Source organism: Prionailurus bengalensis, chromosome C1, assembly GCF_016509475.1.
Source record: "Prionailurus bengalensis isolate Pbe53 chromosome C1, Fcat_Pben_1.1_paternal_pri, whole genome shotgun sequence".
NCBI classification, from domain to species: Eukaryota; Metazoa; Chordata; class Mammalia; order Carnivora; family Felidae; genus Prionailurus; species Prionailurus bengalensis.
The window spans coordinates 6,256,353-6,272,753 of record NC_057345.1 but is presented as its reverse complement, the minus strand read 5'-3'; the positions used below and the strand labels follow the sequence as shown (position 1 = coordinate 6,272,753).

Below are 16,401 nucleotides of genomic sequence, written 5' to 3'. Positions count from 1 at the left end.
TGCAGATGCAACATTAAGAGCCAAAGGCCGAAGGACCACAGGGGACGCACGTGGAGAAGTGCTCAAAAGGCATCAGCTCCAACTGTGGGGAAGTTAACTTCCTTTCGGCCACGTCGCCTGATACCCTTTGACCGACGCACAAGAACAAAACGACCGGGTCACCGCGGCAGGCGGGCGGCCAGGCGCGCAGCACGCAACCGCGGGCGGGCGCACGTGGCCCCCAACACCGGGCCCCGAGGCCGCGCAGCAAACTCGGCCTGGGAGCAGGGTCGAGGCCACCAGCGTCTCCAGGCCGACCCGGTCTCCTGCACCGCGCTGCGGAGCGGGGCAGGCCGGGAAGGGCGGGGGGGAGGGCAGCGCAGGTCGTCGCCAAGGTCGTGGGCCGGACGTGCGGCGCCGGAGCGACGCTGCGTGCGTGCGGGACTCGGAGTACGTGACGGAGCCCCGAACCCTCATGCCGGCCGCCCCACCCCGCCCCTCCCCGGGGCCCCGGCACCGCAGACCCCGCTCGGCCAGAGGTCCCAGCGCGGGGCGGGAGTGGAGGGCGTCGGGACGGGGGCTGGCCCGCACCCCCACACAGCCATGGGGAAGTCGGGGCCCCCCCGGCCCCACTCTGCTCCCCGTCCTGGGGAGTCGCTTCCCCCTCCGGGCCGCAGCGGCCACTGCAGTCCCGCCCCCTCCAGGGAGGTGCGAGCCCGAATGACGGCACGCCAGGCCAATGGCGAGGCGCCGTGGCGGGGGCGGGCCGGGGGGGAAGTGGGCGGGGCCTCGAGGAGCTGGGCAGGAAGTCGGGGCAGGCGGCGCGGAGACCCGCTTAGAGCCCTCGGCGCGCTGAGACCTTGCGGCTTATCCTCGCGCTCGGTGTCTGCGGCACCCTCTGCTTCTTTCCCGGGCAGCGCTATCCGGCGGTCAGGTAGGGGCTCGGGGAAGGGCTGCCGAGCCGGCGCCCAGGCCTGGGGGGTCCTGCCCTTGAGTCCGGCGGGGACGTGGAAGGGGCGGGTCGGCACGTGCGAGCCGGCCTCCGGGACTAGGGGCGCGGCGCCGGGCTTTGCCCGGGGCGGGGGCAGGATCTGATTAGCCAGCGATTATGGACTCATGGGGCCTCCTAACCTGCGGGAGCTCGGGAGTAGGACGCCGCAGGCGCGGAGGGTGCAGGGCTTTGGGGAAGATACGGGCCTAACTCCGGTGCTCATTAGCGCCAGGCCTTTCCTAAAATGGAGGAAGGGGTTAGGGACGGGAGAGATGCCCAGGAAGCCGCGATCCCCTCCCCCCACCAGCAGCCCCTGCTCCCGGCTGGGGGCCCTCGGCCTGCAGTCGGGCGGCTGGGGGACGGAAGGAGCAGCGACTAATGAATGGAACTTCAGAAAGTCCTTATTCTTAAGGAGGCTGCGGCAGAACCGTTGCATAAAGGGGAAAGCCCTCCAGGCGACCTCGCCCAGGTCAGGCTGGAGCTGCTCCCGCTGCCCGGCCTGGCCACTCGCAGTCGGCCCCCGATCTGACATAGAAAGGATGTCTTTTTACGAAAACTTCCTGTTCGTTTTCCCCCTCCAATGTGGGCTTCCCTCTGGGTGGTGTGGCCCGTCGGTGACTCGCAGCCGAGGACACACGTCGGCCCTTGACCGCCCGGTCCACACGTGCTGCCCCTGGACCGGGGTCCAGGCCGATGAGCTGTGGAGACCAGCCCTCCTTGCTGTCTCTGCTTATTGAACGTTAATGACTGCAGGAATAGTTTCCTATCCAATTTAAATTTAATTTTATTTTCACACTCTGAAATAAGTTGAATACTTTGTCTTAATGTCTCTAACATGAAACAAAAAATGAGATCTTGCAACTGCCTAAGGACATAGTGTAATAAAGATATGTTTAAAAGTGCATCTGTCTCTCCCTCTCTCTGCCCCTCCTCCACCCTCTCCCAAAATAAATACACATTTAAAAAATAAAAGCGCATCTAAAACCTATAAAGTGAGGCTGGCAGCCTCGGGTGGGGGGGGAGATTGACAGCAAAGTGCCTGAGGGGACTCTTTTGTCTGGTGGTGGCAATCATACACAGGTATAATTTGCCAAAACTCGGACTTAACCGAAAGCATGAAGCTAAAAAATACGTGTAAACAAATTTCCCTTTTTGTAAGATAATAAAAACTGTATGCCTTTTTTTGTTGGCTAATGAATAAAACTCCATTGTTAACCTAGACAGCGAAGCCACAGGAGTGACTTCAGTGTCTAATTTTGAAACATAAAAAAGAAAGATGCCATTTGCTGCTTCAGAACATTCCAGGCAAGATACTGGAGAGGAGCCCAGCTAGATAATGGCTCTGAACACTCGCCCAATTCCACTAGGCCTCTTTCAGTCCTAGAAGTTCATTTCTTCCTTGGGAGCCCCTGGAGGGGAAGGTGAGAGAGGGTTTTCTTTGAGGATCTGCTATTTGCTGTTTGTGGCAGATCTTTTGTTTGTTTGTGCTTTCAAAGAAGGCCTCTTCCCATGGAGCATCTTAGCATTCAAAGATAGAATCTGTGTTGGGGGGGGCTGGCTGGCTCAGAGCATGTGACTCAATCTCAGGGTGATGAGCTCAGGCCCCACAATGGGCATGGAGCCTATTTTAGAAAACTAAAAAAAAATTTTTTTAAAAAAAAGCAAAAATAGAATCTTTATTCTTTCAACTTAGGACATTTCCTAAGTGAGTTTTTTTGAATGGGTAAAATGCCTGTTGAAAGAAATACTAATTAGATGTCACTGTGCATCCGGTCTTGGTAAAGATCCAAGTACGGTGAAGCGTGAAACTGGCAATGGCAAAGATTGTGCACAGACCAAGGACACTCCTGGCCTCAAAATTTCTGAGCATCCAATGTCCAGCAGTTGAACATCTTACCGCTTATGTCCCTAGCTATTCACTGTTCCACTGCAAATCAGGTTTTCCTCCTCGGATCACATCAGGGTTGTTGGTTTTTTTGTTTGTTTTTTGCCCTGGGTGGGTTTGCTCACGACCTTCACGTCCCCTTGGTCCTTACTTGGTCCTTCCATTCCCACGCCAGCCCTCGTTGGGAACTGTTGACAATAACCCGTTTCAGACTGCCTCCTCCTCTGCTGTGCCGCATGCCAGCAGCACAAGAATCTTTCCGGTGGTTTTGGGTTCTCCCTGGCGCACATTTTCTGGCTTTCTTTGCTTAGAGGACAAGCCTTGGGCTGCTGGGGTTTTTTAGGCCCTTGCAGAGCTGGGTCCAGCAGGCTTCCCGACTCTTGTCAGCCTTGCATTCAATATCTGTCCGGTACGAATTCTTTCTTCCTAGTCCAGGAACCCTCAGAAGTGATTCTTTAAATGAACGACCCAAAACCGCATTATGGTTTATGGAAATATGAACTGTGTTTCCCCACAGAAAGTCACCATGTCTATCCTCAAGGTGCATGCCAGAGAGATCTTCGACTCTCGTGGGAATCCCACCGTTGAGGTGGACCTCTATACCTCCAAAGGTACGTGGGCCTTCCTTTCCTCAGTTCTGCTACCACACTCCCCCCTCCCCCCTTTTTTTAATTAAACGACAGAGCCTTAGGTAAGAAAAGGTGGGTCGTGAAAGCCTTCCGTCTGATCCCCATGTGCTGGTAGGTTGTGGTTCCTGGCTGGGAGGAGGTGGGGAGGGTTGCCAGACACGGGGTCCTTGTCCTGCTGCTTCTTGGTATTTAAAACAGAAAGCAGGCTGGTTCCTAGGTCAGTGAGGAGAAGAAAGGCCGTTCCTCGTCCTTAAAAGGGCCCATCGCTCGTTTGCTTCTCAGCTTGCTGTCACCAGCATGGCCGATCTGATGTGGTAGGACGGGGGTTTCTCCATTGAAAAGGAAAGATCAGAGGAGTGCAGGTGTATGTGAAGCCTTCTCTTTGTTTCCAGGAATCACTCTTAGACCAAGGATTGGGGACAGCTCTTAACATTTGGGTGTTGGGCCATTCCATAGGCTCTTGTTTTCTGCCTAGCTGTAAGTCCTCCCTCGAGGGATTTGCCCACGTGGGAAAAATGGAGGCTTCTTTTTTTATGTTTCTTTTCAGAGCGCCCGCAAGTGGGGAGAAGGGGAGAGAGAATCCCAAGCAGGCTCCACACTCAGCGCGGAGCCTGACGCGGGGCTCGATCTCACAAAACTGAGATCATGCCCCGAGCCAAAATCAAGAGTCAGTCAGCCGACTGAGCCACCCAGGCGCCCCTTAAATGGAGACTCTTAAAAGCTTTTGGCGGTTTTTAACTTTAAGGAAATTTGGTGTGTTCCGTCCAGCAATGTCTGAGCTGGTTTCTAAATGGACCTTGGGTGGGGTCGGAAAAGGAGCCTCAGGCAGAATCACCCAGCTGCGCTGAGCGCACAGACCTGCCGCTCAGAGCTGAGTCATGGTCTGTAGAAACCCCGGCCCTTCCCTTCCTGCCCTGCCCGCGGTTCCTTGCTGTGGCGGGTGCTGTCGGCACAGGGTTTCTTCACAGCACGTGCTTCGTGCCAAATACCCCAGGGTTCAAGGAGAGTGCTGGGAATTTCCTCGCGGCTGGCAAGACTGGCTTGCTCACAGCGTGGAACTTTCCATTTGGAAGTTAACGGACTCGAACCAACAGTGAAAACAGGATTCAAGATACTAGAAGATTGTTGGGGGGAGGGGGGGAGCAGTCTCTTTGAAACACTTAAAAATGACCAAATATTTTTTTGAAATTTAAACAAACGGAAAGTTTTCTCTTGTGTGTCTGTCGATGCTTTTCAAAGACAGGAAATAGTGGATTTGTGAAGAGCCTTTCATCACTTTTTTTTTTAATTTACTTTTAAGAGCAGTTGTAGGTTCACAGCAAAATCCAGCAAAAGGTACAGACAGCACCGGCCCCCTGTCCCCACACGTGCACAGCGTCCCCCACCAGAGTGGGACATTTGTTAACATTGGAACCTGCCTTGGCCCATCGTCGCCCAGAGTCCATAGTTACATCAGGGTCACTTTGCTTGCTTTCGTGGCTCCTTCACCTCGTCCAGTGCCTGGTGGGGACCTAGAAAGCCAGGGCCCGTGTCAAGAGACCACGTGTCCTGCACACGCCATCACTGCAGTGACGCAGGCAGACTAACGGACCGTTTTTTTAAAATGCCTGCTGGATTTTTTTTTTTCCTTTGTTCCTTTGCCTTCTCATATCTCAGGTGGGGAAATCCCTTACGGTTTCAAGTAGTTTCTAGAGGCCGCCTTCACTTCCTGCTCCCCTGAACCTGTCTGCCTGCAGTGCCAGATCCCCGCAGTGTCTTTCTTAACAGCGTCCTTTTCCAAGATCAGCTACGTTTATGCTCCGTAGTCTAGGTGTAGCCAGACGGCTGGTTCCTGTGTCCCCAGGATGGCATAGCATGGTGCTTGATCGCCTTCCAGTGTTCCCAAGCTGGTACCTGTACTGTCCGTATTTTTTATACCTCCGCATGTTTTTATTGGTTATGCGTGGAAATGGTCATCTTTTCGATATAGTGGATTGAAGAATATATTAATTTCTCTTGGTTTTACAAGTTTATTTGTTTCTTTTTAGAGGTGGGGGGGGAGAGAGAGAGAGAGAGAGAATGAATCTCAAGAAGGTGTCACACTATCAGCCCAACGCGGGGCTCGAACTCACGAACCGTGAGATCATGACCCCAGCCGAATCAGATGCTTAACCAGCTAAGCCACCCAGGCGCCCCTTGGTTTTACTTTCCGACTTCAGTGTAGCTACTAGAAGATCTTAAACCTCATAAGTGGCTTGCATCGAATTTCTGTGGGGCGGTGCCACGGGGGGTGGTGGTCACAGACCAGCTGCAGGACACGAACGGGGAACTTGTTAGGGATACAGGCGCAGAGTCTTGGGCCTCCCGTTTCGGAACCTGCATCTTAACAAGGTTACCAGGTGATCGGTTGCGCACCGGAACATCCGAGAAGCTCTGCTTGGAAACTTTTTCTTGAAACTAGAGAGATTCACCAGCTTTGCCATAGGGTCCGCGTTGGAGAATGGTCCCCACGTGAAGGGCAGGAGAGACCGACCATCTGGGTCCCCCAGGTGGTGGAAGGACGTGTTTCCCAACGGCTGCCATCTGTGAGTGGGTGGCACTCCGCAAGGGCTGGGACTGTGTCTCTCGGTCACGATGTCTCCCTCCCTCAACGTCCAGGTCTCTTCAGAGCCGCTGTGCCCAGTGGTGCCTCAACTGGTATCTACGAGGCCCTCGAGCTCCGGGACAATGACAAGACACGCTACATGGGCAAAGGTAAGAACCCCTGCCTGCCTCTGGAGCGTGGCTGCGTGCCTCGTCCACGCCTCCAGCCCCTGCTCCCGGCCTGTCACAGCCTCCCCACTCTCCACGTGCCTTGTATTTGAGGATGGCACACCCTGATGTGGCCCATGGTGTTGATGGTGAGCGTGTACTCTGTGCCTGGGGGAGCTGGGAGGGTTGGCATGTTGATTCCAGCCTTCCTAAACCTGTGAGCTCAGGGGCAAGAGTTTTATGCTCATTTGTACTGCACTTGGTCCAATCTGGAAAATTCCTGCTTAGGGAACTGTAGCGCAAGAGCCTTGCCGTGTTCCCGGGAGGGCTCCGCGGGCCTTCCAGACCATCAGTCCTCTCCAAGGGGCTGGTCTCAGTAGAGTGTGTGGAAGGCCTGGCTAATGGCTCACCTACAGACCAGTCCTGGCAGCTTGATCTTTCTGTTGGGGGATTCACGGACCTGGCAAAGCCAGCCTCTGCTGGGCTGTGCTCAGATCGACCTGTTACTGTCTTGCAAAGTTCGGCTTACCGTAGACAGAATCTGTGTGGCCAAATCACAGAACAGCAGCTGGGGCCTAGACCATGCCTTCTCAACAGAGCAGTATCGCCCCAGGGGTAGGAATTGGTTCTTGGGGAGGCAAAAAAATTAAAAAAAGAAAAAAAAAATCCTACAATATTACTTTGTTTTATGGTCCTCCAAAGGGCCACAGTATATAAATTGGGAGTATAGCATATCTGTGGCGTTAAATTTTCAGAGAAGGGCGATTCGGGAAAAGGTCTGAGAAGACTGCAGGGGAGGGGTGGTGATGAAGTGAGCTAGGGAAGCCCGCAGCCAGCGCTTCGGGGATTATCTCCCACGGGTTCCCGCTGCTCCCGGCTCAGGCGGATACTGGTCCCAAGCAGGCCTGGCAGCACCTCGACTGTAATGAGGGTGACCCCGTGGTCCCGAGGACTCTTCCTGCCTTCCTGTCTCCTCTCTGTTCTCTCATTCCCTGTCCTTCACAGCCTGTTCTCTTCTGAGTCTGTCTTTTTTCCTTCTCTGTCAATCTCTACTGGTCAGGTGTCTCCAGACCCGTTAAGTATATTAATGAGTTCCTGGCACCAGCCTTGTGCACACAGGTAATACACGGGGCATCCTTTAGTGTCTGCGGCTGGTTCCCAGTGCATGGTCTTCCAACTAACTTCCCTTCAGACATTCTGAGATGGTTGCTCTGTGTGTGGCTCTAATCCTTGGGGGTCCTAGGTAAGAGCACTCAGACTGGGCCAGAAAATACCCCAATCTTGGGGGGACAGAAATGGGGATTTGAAAGCGGTCCCGTTTAAGGTCTCTGGGCGGGCTTCTGAATATCTGGGTTAGTATCCTTGGTGGTTCGCTCAGTGCTGCTCACGCCTGTTTTTCATTAATGCCGGTAATTTGATTTGATTGTTCCTTCTAGGTGTCTCAAAGGCTGTTGAGCACATCAATAAAACTATTGCACCTGCCCTGATTAGCAAGGTAGGACCTGCCTCCTGATAACTAATGTATTAATGCCATCAGAGCGTCTCCCAGGCCAGTGGGCTTTCCTGGTTATGGAAGAGCTTATTCTGAGAGCTCAAGGAGCCAGTTGGATTCCCTGTCCTGCGTGAGAATGACCTCACCTTTACTAATGCACCCCCTGCCTGCGTCCACACCTAACAGCGCATGGAGTTGGATCAGAGCGCCGGGAGACCGTCTCATGACTTTTCCCTCCAACTATCTTGACCTTTGGGAAGTTAAGATCCAGATTTTTTTTTTTAACGTTTTTATTTTTATTTTTGAGACAGAGAGAGACAGAGCATGAACGGGGGAGGGGCAGAGAGAGAGGGAGACACAGAATCGGAAGCAGGCTCCAGGCTCCGAGCCGTCAGCCCAGAGCCCGACGCGGGGCTCGAACTCACGGACCGCGAGATCGTGACCTGAGCTGAAGTCGGACGCTCAACCGACTGAGCCACCCAGGTGCCCCAAGATCCAGATTTTAAGAGTGGCTCTTGGGTGTTGAGCAGAGTATCCACGGTGACCGACCATTTTTCACGAACCGTGGAATTATTTACTTTGTTTTTACTGGCTTTTTTTTTTTTTTTAAACAACGGATCTCTGGTTGAATAAAATTCGACTTGGAACCTCAGTGTGTCATAAAAGTAGGGTGAAGTAAGGAGGGGACCCACCAGCCCAACCCACTCCTGCCTCAGCCCCGCCCCGCCCCGCCCCAACTCCCGTGGCACTGGCGAGGGCGAGAAGGGTTTAAAAGCCCTTGGCTAGGGAAGCCTTCTCAGGCCTGGAGCCAACTGCAGCGGCCCGCCCGTGCCCCCCCGGGCGTGTGCCTCCCCTCCTTGAACTCATCCTGTTCCCAGGGGCGCACAGGCCCCTCTGTTGTTTGTCCCCGGCTGGCTTACCTCGGCCTGGCCTTCGCGGGCCTCGGTGATGGGTCCCCAGGCGGTTTCTCGTGGCTGCTCTGCCAGCTCACGTGCTCCGACCCGGTCTCCCGGGCACCTCCACGCACCCCTTCGTTCTTTGTGCCCGGGTGCCCTTACTTGGTGTGATGAACGCGGTGAGAAGGGCTTTCCTGGGCATCTCTCTTCCCTCTGGGGAAAGGAAGCCGTCTTCACGCTCTTCCTGGCGAGGGTCTACCTGGAGCCGTCTTGCGTGGCTGACGGCTGACTTTGGCCAGACGTGCTTTGTGAAAACTGCCAAAGATACCAAGTTACTGACGTGGCATGATGCCGTAATACGTGGTTTTCCTTTCGTATTTTAATTTGTGTACAGAGCACTTTATAAATAAAATCATAGATTCTTGTTAGTTATGAAGTTTTTAAAGTAAAGCTGACTTTTAGTAAATTGTTTTAAGCCAGCTTTTAGGACGCCAGTGTTTTGGGGGTTTGTTTTGTTTTGTTTGCTTTTTTGTTTGAAGTAATCTCTGTACCCAGTGTGGGGTTCGCACCCACAACCTCGAGATCCAGAGTTGCATGCTCCGTTGGCTGAGTCAGCCAGGTGTCCCTTTAAGACACCAGTTTTGGGGCACCTGGGTGGTTCAGTTTGTTGGGCATCCGACTTTGGCTCAGGTCATGGTCTCGCGGTCCGTGAGTTCAAGCCCCGTGTCGGGCTCTGTGCTGACCGCTCAGAGCCCGGAGCCTGCTTCGAATTCTGTGTCTCCCTCTCTCTCCGCCCCTCCCCTGCTCATGTTCTTTCTCTCAATAATAAACATTAAAAAAAAAAAGAGCCCAGTTTTATTACTTTATACTGGAAACACTCATTTTGATCAGTCATCAAGCATTTTGCTGAATGATTGGACTACCTACTTGCAAAAGTCCTATCTCCCTCAAGAACGTGAAGTTTGCCGTCACTGAGGGTACCCAAGAGGGGTGGTCCTGTCACTCAACCTTCGAGGACCACAGCTCGTTGGCATGAACAGAGTTCTGTTATTTATTGCCCCAAAAAATTGCACTACTTAGCACGGTCCAGGCAGCTCTCTGCCTTACACAGGATGTAATTTCGGACTCCCCAGGTAGACCAACCTCTGTGACGCCAGGTCCGCATCTCGGGCAGTTGATCGTTGGCTCCCTAGTGCTTGGAGAAACGTCTGAGAATGCGAAACCAAGCAAAAGGCGGTTTTGTGACTCCCAGGTTCTCTTGTTTCCTGTTCCCCCCCCCCCCTTTTTTGCCTCCCATACAAATGCATAGCATAGAACTGATTCAGGATTGGCACAGTTCCAAAGTTGTCTGGGTTCCGGGGAGGGGAGTGACCACGCTCCCCCAAGCGGCTGACCCTCCCTTCTCCCCACAGAAACTGAGCGTTGTGGAGCAGGAGAAGATTGACAAACTGATGATCGAGATGGATGGGACAGAAAATAAATGTGAGTGACGGGGGTGGAGTCGGCCGGCCTCCCAAAGACCTTCCGACCCTCTGAGGGTCACCAAGGACTGTGCAGCGTGATCGTCCGCAGGCTCTGCGGGGCCCATCAGCTCACCATAATAAAATCTGTTCTGGGGGTGTCTGGGTGGCTTAGTCAGTTAAGCATCGGATGCTTGATCTCAGGGTCGTGAGTTCAAGCCCTACGTTAGGCTCTGTGCTGGGCATGAGGCCTACCTAAAAAACCAAACACGTTTGTAGATATTAGGAGAAATATCAGGTGACAGCTTGTGCGTGGGGTTACTTCAAAGAGGCTTCTGCTTTACGGTGATTGAGGCAGTTTGTGGAATTTGCCAGAATTCCATAGACCAGAGAAAGGGCTTTCTCTTCTGGGGAGAAAGCAGATGAATCCACACGGCGTGCCGTCATGTTCCTGGGTCGGACGCCGGAAGTAGGTGCAGTAGAGAGGAATGGTTCTGGATCCAGGCCGGGTGCGCTCCCGTGTCGGAGTGCGGGCCAGAAGGCTGGCAGGAGAAGGGTTAAGAGTTACGGGTAAGAAACTGCTTCATTGAACTCTTCTGTTCCAGCTAAATTTGGTGCGAACGCCATCCTGGGAGTGTCCCTGGCAGTCTGCAAGGCGGGGGCCGTTGAGAAGGGGGTGCCTCTGTACCGCCACATTGCCGACCTGGCTGGCAATGCTGAAGTCATCCTGCCGGTTCCGGTGAGTGGCTTTGAACTTCCCAAGTGAGGAGCCGGGAGTACTTGCCGGTAGGGGCCTGAGGCCTCCCACCGCTCGATCTCATCCACATGTGACTGTCCCAGCTCCGTGGGTACAGGCCAGCTCTTGAGGTCTCCACTGCGAACACCTGCCCTTTGCTAAGAGTGACCCTGAGCTGGGGACTCCACCCCCCCGTACTCCACGTCCTTCCTTGCCGACGGGGGGGTGAAAATCCCACTGGCCTTGTTGGGTCGGGGGTGTTCGCTGAGGTAGCAGCCAGTCCGGGACCGCAGGTGCGCCTGGTGGCCGTTCTTGAGGCGTCAGGGGAGACCTGGTGAGCATCTCCTGGCCGCGAGGGGGCTGCTTGCTGGGATTGTCTGGGCCGGATGCCGCATCTGCCTGTCTCTCCCCAGGCTTTCAACGTCATCAACGGCGGTTCTCACGCCGGCAACAAGCTGGCCATGCAAGAGTTCATGATCCTCCCCGTTGGTGCCGCCAACTTCAGGGAAGCTATGCGCATCGGTGCGGAGGTTTACCACAACCTGAAGAACGTCATCAAGGAGAAATACGGAAAAGACGCCACCAACGTGGGGGACGAAGGCGGCTTTGCCCCTAACATCCTGGAGAACAAAGAAGGTACGGGCCCCGGAGGGGTCCCCGGGCGCACAGCACCTGCCCGCACCTGCCGCTCGGGGCTGTCCCTCTTTCCACCTCTCATGCGCCTGCGAGCGGAGTTCCGGGAAGGGGTGGGAGCCGGGCCTTTATTTTGCAAAGTAACCGGGAATTTCCTGACTAATTTGACTTCTGAGCAGCCCGGTTAGTCTGAAGCAGGCTCAGCGGTGGGGCACGGGCTCACTGTACAGCTTACTCCTGCCATCCCTGGCCACGTCGCGATGGCAGAGGTTTGAAGTCCGCTCTGTGTTCGGGCTGCTGTCTGCCCCACGCCGGGACCAGCGGCCGCCTCGGCTCGTTCCGCCACGGGAGCCTCACGCGGCGTCGCTTGGCCTTGAGTCCTTAGGCACAGAGTTAAATGTAAGCGTTGAGTAGGGCACAGAGAGTCTCGGGACAAGACTGAGCTTTTGGTTTTGGGAGGGAAGGAGGGTTCAGCCACGTTTTGTCGCCTTCAGCGGCAGCTAGCGAAAGAAAAGAGTGGCCATCCTGCCCTTCGGGTCAGTTACACGAAATGCTAACGTTCAGCCATTCGGACCTATACAAAACGATCCTCTCACAGGGTTTAACGTGGTAGTTTGGAGACGTGTGGCGTGGAACAGGCGCCGAATGTGTCTGTCCGCTTCCGTCCAGGCAGCACTGCCACGTGAGGCAGAGCAGAGCCTGGGCTGGGGTCACCCTCGCCGTCCCGGGCCCTTGGTCCACTGGGCTCCCTCTTGGATCCCAGCCTTTCGGCACCGTCGAGAACCCATTCCTTGGGACGGCGGATCTCAGCCGGGCACCGTAACTGCGTCTTGGCCAGCACAGCTGTTCCTGGGTGCTAAATTTGGGAGCATCCGTCCGTGAGAACGCCTCGTAGAGTGGAGACTGAATTTCTCACTCGGTTATCTGCCGGGGCCCTGACCGACGGTTTCTTGCTCCAAAGCAGAAAAAAGTTAACTGGAGGGCTGGGGCCAGAGCATCTCGTGGTCTTCCTGTCAGGGTGCCCATTTGGCAGGGGTCACAGGGAAGTTTTCGCTCCACCTGCCTGGCTTCCGATCTTGTCGCCACCCTCTCTTCCCAGCTCTGGAGCTGCTGAAGAACGCCATCGGGAAAGCCGGCTACACCGACAAGGTCGTCATTGGCATGGACGTGGCCGCTTCTGAGTTCTTCAGGTCGGGGAAGTATGACCTGGACTTCAAGTCTCCCGATGACCCCAGCAGGTACATCACACCCGACGAGCTGGCCAACCTGTACAAGTCCTTCATCAGGGACTACCCAGGTGAGTGCTCGGGGCGGCCCCTTCTCCGGCCACTGCCTGCAGCGCTCTGCCGGCTGGTGGCGGTGCTCCCGGGCAAGTGCGTGGGGCACCTGCGCCCCCACCTCCCTGGGGGAGGGCTTCACGGAGGTGCCGGTGCAGCAGGTGGGTCCAGGATGCCAGCCAGGCACTGACGTGTGCTAGGTTGTTTGCAGAGTGTCAGGACTTCTGTCCCTGTCACCACAGCCACCTGAGCAGATGCGGTCCTGGCTCCCTTGCACAGGTGGGAGCGAGGCTTGAAAACCCGACCTGCAGTGTTTTCCGCCCACTGCGAGCCGGCGCTCCTCCGGGCACCATTAATGCCGGTTCACGCGGGAGGGAAACTGAGGCACAGAGCGGGTCAGTGATGTGCCCAAGGGCGGTCAGCAAGTGTTGGAGCATGAATCAGACCGGGAAGTCCGTGCGTGAACTCAAAGCTAAAAAACGTGCCCAGGGTGGAGCCAAGACCAGCCCAGCCCTTGGCTTCCTGAACCCACCGCTCTATGCTCAATGGCACTAAACTCAAGCCACCCTGGGCAGGGAAGTGTCCCACTTAGCAGCTCTGGGGTCCCGGGACTACAGCTGACTTGCCTGTCACAGGAGTCGGTGGGTCGGCAGAGTGTCTCCAGGGCTGGGTCGGGGAGCCGGTCCTGTCCCGCACGGGAGAGGGGTGAGGCCAGGCAAGCAGCGAGCCGGGAGGGGAAGGAGGCTCGGTTGCCCTTCAGCACTGGGGTCTCACCGGCCAAACCTGGCTCTCGTTTCCCCAGTGGTGTCCATCGAAGATCCCTTCGACCAGGATGACTGGGAGGCTTGGCAGAAGTTCACTGCCAGCGCCGGCATCCAGGTGGTGGGGGATGATCTCACCGTGACCAACCCGAAGCGGATTTCCAAGGCCGTGAACGAGAGGTCGTGCAACTGCCTCCTGCTCAAAGTGAACCAGATCGGCTCCGTGACCGAGTCCCTCCAGGCGTGAGTGTCCCGGGGGGGTCAGCTGTCAGGGAGCGACGCACAGAGTCTCAGCCAGAGCTCCCGGCTGGAACTATAAGAGGCTTCTAGTGGGCGTCCCGGGTGGCTTCTGGATGAGCCGTGGCACCAGGGGGCTCGGGTGTCGGGCCGCTGTGGCCCGGGCCTGACCCCTTTGTGGCTCCAGGCTCGTGACTTCATTTTACATGGAGGACATCGGTCACAGGCACGGTCAGGAGAACAAGTCTGTCTGCCCAAGGAGGCTAGACCCTATTTTGTAAACGTGACCTAGAGGGCTGAGAAGGTCCTCAGGACTCTGTGACTGGAGAGAAAGGTGGGGGTTCTCGTCATCCCCGGGAGTTGAGAGCTTGGTGGCAGCTCCTGGCTCCGACCCCTCCCGCGGTCTCCTACCAGGGGCGGCGAGCCCCTGCCCTGGAAGTGGAGTCCCGCCGTCACAACCATCTGGGTTGTTTCCTGACTTCAGGTGCAAGCTGGCCCAGTCCAACGGGTGGGGCGTCATGGTGTCGCATCGCTCCGGGGAGACCGAGGATACCTTCATTGCTGACCTGGTGGTGGGACTTTGCACTGGGCAGGTAAAGAGCTTCTCTGACCTCAGCTGCCCGAGCAGAAGCGGGAAGGGGGGAGGCAGACGGGGTCCCGGATGCCCCTTCATCCCCTGGTTCCTAGGGTCAGAAATCCCGCCCAGAACGCCCACGAAGATTGAGAGTGCATGGCAAGCACACGTGACCTTTCCTTTCCCTTTCTAGATCAAGACAGGTGCACCTTGCCGTTCTGAGCGCCTGGCCAAGTACAACCAGATCCTCAGGTAAAGAGGAAGCCCGGGGGCACTGGGAGCTCTTGGCTCTGCGGGGCGTGTGTAGATGCGGGGCGGGGGGCCCCCGTGTCAGGTCGTGGGTGACTTGGGCGGAGAACCTTGCCCCTTGGCCCCAAGGCTGGAGCCGGTCCCGTGCTGCCACCTTCTGGTGGAGGAGGGAACAGGCTCCCCCTTCAGACAATCGCAAAGCCGTTAGAGCTAAGAGAGATCCCCAGCGGATATGTAGTTCAGCACCCGTGTTTTGTGGACGGGAAACCGGGGCTCAGTGAAGACGGAAATTCAGGGCAACAGGAAGGTTTCCACTGTTCAGTGCTTCTGGATATCTGGTCCCTTTTTATCATAACAAGTCCATGGAAACCTCCTTAACGTGGAGACTTGCCTCCTTTTTTGTCCCTTTTGTTAGTCTCGCAGGAAAAGAAGCCTCTCTTTTGTAGTTCTGCCCACGTTACCCTTTCCTTAAACAAAACGTGACTGGCAGAGCACGCGCCCTCCCCCGCCACGCAGATAGGGCAGCTGTTGGTACTCCTGCACGCTTCTTCTCGTCCGCCTGCCTTTCGCCTTTTTGGCTGGAGAATTTTCAGCACATTCCAGCCATATGATTTCACCTATGGATACCTTAGCACACGTCTCAGAGATAACAGTTATGTTTATTTTTTGATGTAACCACCGTGCTGTGAGAGTGTCCAGGGTTCAGTCGTGCCATGACAGTCGTGCCCAGCATTCCTGGGGCCCGTCTCCCCTGGTGCGACACCAGGATGCAAACGCTTCATTCAGGGCCTTCCCTTCTTTTGTCCCCGTGCCATTTATTCGAAGAGACTGGGTTGTCCTTTCGTTAAAGAGCGTTTTTGTTATATTCTGAGAAGTAGCGGTCTTGACTTATCTTCTTGGGAAACTCTGGGGGCAGAGAAGGCAGGGAAGGCTGAGGGGCAGCTGGTGGCCCACTTGCTGGGGGAGCCGGGTGGATGGGGAGGGCCCGATGCTCCTGTCTTCCTGCTGGTTCCGAGGACCGCATCGAGGAGGCTGGGCGAGTGCCAGGGCCTGGTCCCCGGGTGGGGAAACGTAGGCCTTGGGGGTGGAGATTTCACTTCTCTTTCTCACCCCCTCCTCTCTGTCCTCTGCTTCCCCAGAATTGAAGAGGAACTGGGTAGCAAGGCCAAGTTTGCCGGCAGAAGCTTCAGAAACCCCCTCGCCAAGTAAGCTCCGGGCGATGCACCCCGAGCTCTGCGGTCCTGAGTCGGCTCATTAGATCTCTGCTCCTGGCGTCCCCCGGGCACCTCGAGGCCCCCGGCCGGAGCCTCTGCTAGTCAAATGCCCTCTCCCTTCCTGTGATGTTCTCACTGCTTCCTTAGAACCGTGCAGAAGCCAGGCTTGACCATCTGGAACCCTGCTGGAAATCCTAGCTCTGTAATCATGTGATTGGCCCAGATCAGTGTTTTCTCACCTCACTTCCCACCAAGTGTCTGGAGCTGAGTCTGTGTATGTTGTAATCACGAGGTGTCCACAGGCGAGATCCCCAGTGGTTTTGTTTGCAGAATAAAAAGGCCTCAGTGACCCATAGAAGTGTGTGTGTGTGTGTGTGTGTGTACAAAACATTCTGAGTCTGTCCATTCGTCATGTCTTGAGTGTTCATGGAGTGTTACACTGGGGTACAGGCCTGTAAGAGTTGGGATGCTTTGTGTCATGACAAAAAGGGACAGGAGTTGAGGACATTTCGTAAGTCCTTGGGCAGGGCATTTGAGGCAAAAGGGGAAGGGGGGACATGTTGTATCCTTGAACAGAAGTAGAGTCCTTCCTGGGAGCAGAACGTGACTTCTTACTTGGGAGAAAATACAAACACAGAACTATTACAGGTGACCTCAG

General features: G+C 55.6%; 1 protein-coding gene across 3 annotated transcripts; it reads left to right on the top strand.

Moving 5' to 3' along the window:
* Window positions 1-609: 609 nt before the first annotated feature.
* On the top strand, window positions 610-16,098 carry ENO1 (enolase 1). 3 transcript variants are annotated; one of them, XM_043573714.1, is made up of 12 exons: window positions 610-913; window positions 3,373-3,466; window positions 6,122-6,217; window positions 7,651-7,709; window positions 10,015-10,084; window positions 10,668-10,801; window positions 11,212-11,434; window positions 12,531-12,728; window positions 13,511-13,712; window positions 14,191-14,299; window positions 14,474-14,532; window positions 15,669-16,098. In XM_043573714.1, exons 2-12 carry the CDS (start codon window positions 3,382-3,384, stop codon window positions 15,736-15,738), a joined length of 1,305 nt encoding a protein of 434 aa, XP_043429649.1. In that variant the 5' UTR covers window positions 610-913; window positions 3,373-3,381; the 3' UTR covers window positions 15,739-16,098. The 3 variants fall into 3 exon arrangements, with proteins under 3 accessions (XP_043429649.1, XP_043429651.1, XP_043429650.1); XM_043573716.1 differs by lacking the exon at window positions 7,651-7,709 and adding an exon at window positions 7,275-7,333 and having other exon boundaries at window positions 779-913; XM_043573715.1 differs by lacking the exon at window positions 610-913 and adding an exon at window positions 2,196-2,391.
* The last annotated feature ends 303 nt before the right edge of the window (window positions 16,099-16,401 follow it).